This window comes from Prunus persica, chromosome G4 (genome assembly GCF_000346465.2).
Source record: "Prunus persica cultivar Lovell chromosome G4, Prunus_persica_NCBIv2, whole genome shotgun sequence".
In the NCBI taxonomy this organism is placed as follows: domain Eukaryota; kingdom Viridiplantae; phylum Streptophyta; class Magnoliopsida; order Rosales; family Rosaceae; genus Prunus; species Prunus persica.
The window spans coordinates 16,745,967-16,750,743 of NC_034012.1; the positions used below are offsets into that span (position 1 = coordinate 16,745,967).

At 37.7% G+C, this 4,777-nt stretch overlaps 1 protein-coding gene across 1 annotated transcript in view; it reads left to right on the top strand.

Moving 5' to 3' along the window:
• The window catches only part of LOC18778518 (protein DETOXIFICATION 42), an 8,551-nt gene extending 3,806 nt beyond the window's left edge, over positions 1-4,745 (top strand). Inside the window, exon 7 of the mRNA XM_020562346.1 lies at positions 3,854-4,745. Coding sequence (XP_020417935.1) covers positions 3,854-3,949 — 96 coding nt within the window. The 3' untranslated portion in view covers positions 3,950-4,745. The remainder of the gene's footprint in view (positions 1-3,853) is intronic.

Consider the following 4,777-nt stretch of genomic DNA (forward strand, 5'->3'; position numbering starts at 1 on the left):
CATGGCCCTACATGGCAATACTCCGGCTTTCGTACTATTGGTGTTTGACTACGAAACAGATTCTTGAGAACATCAGCAAGTTCACAAAGGTTGGAATTAGGGTATTGCCAATGAACCATGTAGTCAACATCTCTAACGAAACTAGAGGGTCTTTGTAGGTAGGGGTGTGGCTGGACAATGCAGGAGTCGTGGTTCAATGGTATACAGACCATTGAGGCTGTGTGTGGATAATCATCAACTAAGTCGATCCCCAAAGGAACTATAGTCAATGGTTCTTCGTCCACTACTAGGTATCTCTGCAGGTGCACAATGACTTGTCGGCCATATTCATTAGTCAAGCTACTTTGTGCCGATATACTCATGCAATAATTGATGCCCACAAAATTTAGAACATCAGAAATTATATGGAGTCTATCTACTTGGGAGCATGCAGAGCGTGGTTGATCTAGAATTGCAGTTACGGTGATAAGCGGATTCATGTTTGAAATCAACTCTAGTATTTTCAAACTCACAACTCAACTCTCTAGTCTCTTCAAATTCTCTAGTCTAGTCTCTTCATATATATAGAATGAGAATCTGTTTGTTAGTGGGCATATCATTTACATGCAATTGAGATTTTGTTTCCAGTCAAACATAGACTACAAAAAGGCATGTAATGCAAATGACCTGACTCAAAAAAGCTGCTAAGATATGTTTGTTGGAATAAAGTTGTCATAGTTTTATTATGTCTATGCGATATTTCGTTTGTATGGCGTGAGAACATTGTGAAGGAATAATGTACGACCCCCATATTTGGAGAGTTATTTTTCTATATATGGTTTTAAAGCACAGGATATGAGTGCCCGTAGAACTTGGAAGCTATAATAAATTTTCTAATTGCTTAAATTCGTGTTTTATATAGTTTGCCTTTTCCTAGCCACCTTTTGGAGAATATTAATGCTTTTTTTGTTGAATGGGGAATATGGAAATTATATCATGGTATGTAATTTCAGTCAGCAAAGAGATGGGACAGATGGGGGTATTGATTTTATCCATTTGTTAATTGCTATATCAAGTGATAATGAAACTATTATTCACGTGATAAACATCTTTACATTCTTGTGTAAAGTGGTTAGTAAAAATAATCTCTATAATTAAATTGTTGGGCAGATGACTCATTGGTTGATTATATGGATAGTACATTGAAGTACCAACAAGTTTTCTACAACATAAGAACTTGCATCTTATATAGGGCTCGTCAATGGGCCGGGCCGGGTTAATCAGGTCCAAATTTAATGGGCTTGGGTTGGGTCGGGTTGGACTTTAAAGAGGAGAGAGAAAATATCAGGTCGGGTTGAGTCGAGTTTTTTTAGAAAATTCAAAACTCAAGCTCGACCCATGGGCCGGGCTTGAGAAAGCCCTTCGGGCCAGGCAGGGCCTAAAATGGCCTACTTCATTAAAAAAAAATCATAAACTTAATCATAATGGCATTTTAGTCCAAATTTAAGATTAAACTCACTTAATTTCAATATTTTCACATCAAACCAAATTTATAAAACACCTAATAAAGTCACACAACTTAATAAGATTTTTCACAAAAATAATAAAACGAAGTATTATTTTTGAGGTTACTACATAATTAGACCGTAACACGTTTAAAAAAAAATATTTTTTTAAAAGGATGGTATGAATAAATATGCAAATATTTAATGATGTGTTCAAGAAGAGCATGATTATATTTGGTGATGTGATATGTTGTTCATCTTTTATATATATATATATATAATTATTGAATTAATAATTGACACAAATTAATGTGTTAATCATCCAATTATAAACTAGGAATGAGTAAATAAAAGTAAATAAAATGAAACAAATTATATATGTGATTTAAGTGATATAATCATAAACCTAAACTCTTATTTATACATAATTTTATATGTATGCGGGCCTAGCGGGCCGGGCTTTTGTGGGTAGGCAAGGCTGGGCTTCAGACATCCAAGCTCAAGCCTAGCCTAGCCCAAGGCGAGCTGGGCCATTTCAAAGCCTATAACGGGCCAGACCGGATTTTTTTTGATGGGCCAGACGGGCTTCTATCGGCCCATGAGCCCGCGGGCCAAATGATGAGGCCTAATCTTATAAATGGAGCAATTACGTTAATTGTGCTTTTACTTTAATGTTGTCTTTTTTTACACAACAAAAAGGCTTATCGGTTAGAGCAACTCCACCCATTTGCCCTTTGCCATGGCAAGGGGGGGTTAGGGCAGCTACTATTCATGTGAATAGTAGCTGCCCTTGCAAAAAGCAAAGTGTGTTTCCACCCATTGCCATGACAACCACTATTCACATGAGATATGAGGAGAGGAATTTATATAGAGTTTTGGTGTGGAAAGTGAAAAATATGACTAAGTATTTATTTTAAAAAAAATTCTGAAAAGTTTAGTATTTTTTTTAAAATTTTTTAGATTTTTTAAAATTATTTTTGAGTTGCTGACGTCATCGTTGACGTCAGCAAACCCAGGTTAAATTGAGGGCTGGTTTTGCCTAAGGGCCAACCCAGGCTTGTAGAGCCCACCCACAGCCCGTGCAACATTTGTCCGTTGGAAGGTTGTTTTGGGCCAAACCCCCCTTTTGCCCGGGCACGCTGGAGTTGGTCTTAAGGTTATGTTCGGGCCCCTTTTTCACACGGCCTCGATTTAAGTCATACTGGGGCAAATTATGGCTTGGGCTTTAATAGTAATCGAATATCTTGGCCGGTGACGTACAACTTTTCAATAGCAAACTGACCGCAAAACCCCTAACTTTTTCAGTCAAAGATCTGGTCTCATTGTTTTATCTTTTATTGCTCTGTCAAGCTTCATTGGTATCGATTGTGAACTGATTCCATCAGTTGAAGGCTATTCTGATTTCCCTTTTTCGTTGTTCTGATCCATCAAATTCATAAAGACTTCTATTAAATAATATTGACCATTGACCATTGTAACAGCTGAAAAAAAAAAGGGAAATAGCCCTAAATGACACCCATTTCATAATTTTAATTAAAAATACCATCCCTTCCCAATTTTTGTACAACTATCACCTATAAATATAAAATTATTGTCCACTTATTGCTGATTTTTCACAAGTTCAGAAATTTTGGAGAGAAGAAGCTCACACAGCTCTCTCTCTCTCTCTCTGGCACAGCTCTCTTTCTCTTTGGTATCTGTCTATCACAGCTCTCTGTGTCTCTCTTGGCTCTCTCTATCTTGGCTCTCTCGCTCTTGGCTCTCTCTCTCTTGGCTCTCTCTCTGTCTCTCTAGCACAACTCTCTGTCTCTCTCTTTGCTCTGTTTCTCATAGCGCAGCTGTCTCTCTCTAGCTTCGTTATGTCCCTTTCTCCCCTATTCGATCTCTTGCTCTCTGTTTGGAATCGCGAACCCCTCCCTTTAGCTATGTCTTCTGAATAGCTGCTTGCAACCTTGAAGCTCTACTGGATTGCCGACCTCGAAAAGGTAGTGTTGATGGTTATTTTCTTAATATCAGTATTATGTGAAATGGGTTATAGTTTGATTGTTTGGGTTTGTGTTAAATTCGTTTTGGCTTTAATTTATTTGGGTTAGGTTTTGTTGAATATTCATGCTCATTCATCTGGGTTTGTACCAATTGCATTTAGATTGGTCTGGATATGTGAATCTTGAAACTTGGGAATTTCTATTTGATGTAGTAGATCTGTATAGTGTGATTCTGATGTGTTCCTCTTATTGTACAGTCGTATTGCTGTTATATTGCCATTATATTGCCTATATATTGCTGTTATATTGTGGTTATATTGCTATTGTATTGTATGGTTATTGTGGTTATATTGTGTGAATGAAATGTTGTTTTGTCATGGTCAGAAATGGAGACAATTGTTATTCTCGTGTGCTACAATGGAAAATGGGTCACCTCGAAGAAGATGTGCAAATACGAAGGGGGTGACTCAAAAGGCTTAATAGTTCCACGGACCATCAATTTTGCTGAACTGTTGGACCGTGTGCATCAGATTGGTAATACAAACAGCAGGGAAGACAAGGTTTGCTTAAAATTCTCAGTTTTGGTGGCCTCGAATGAGTGGAAGCGCATAAAGATTGAGGACGATGATGATGTCAATTTTTTTATGAAGTACAATTCCGAGGTAACACCTTCAAAACTAGCTCCCTTACTCATGAGTATAGAAGATAAAGGACTGACAAATGATGTAGTTCATAGTATGCATATCACGACAGATAGTAGTCGGATGGGTCATTCTTCAGTTGCCATTGTTGAAAGCAATGAAGTAACTTGGAATAATACAAATGTCACTGATTTGGGAGGTGAAGTAGGGACAGATTTTATGGATATGATTGATTTTAGCGAGGTGGAGGAGATGCATGGTGGTGATAATGGTACTGAAAGAAATGAAGTGTAAGTGTACTCTGCCCCTCCTAATTTGGGGTGCTTGAACACAGCTGCCCAGTTGCCAAAAATACGTTTAGGAGGAGAATCTGAACCCACTCGTCAACATTATTTTTGCCCAGTTGCCAAAAATACATAGAGATACAATTTTATTGTTGTTAATGTCATGTTGTACTGCTGTAACTTACAGCCAAGGAGTTAATGGTGTAGTTTTGAATCCCATCAATTTAATGCACCAACACAAAACCCAATTTACCTCATATAAGTTCGTACATATAACTGAACCTTCCTATATAGAACTGCAACAGAGGCACCTTCTTAACGGGAAAGGTAATTAGTCTTACTGAAAGGCAAATATTCTCCACTCAACGGGTCCGAGCATCGAG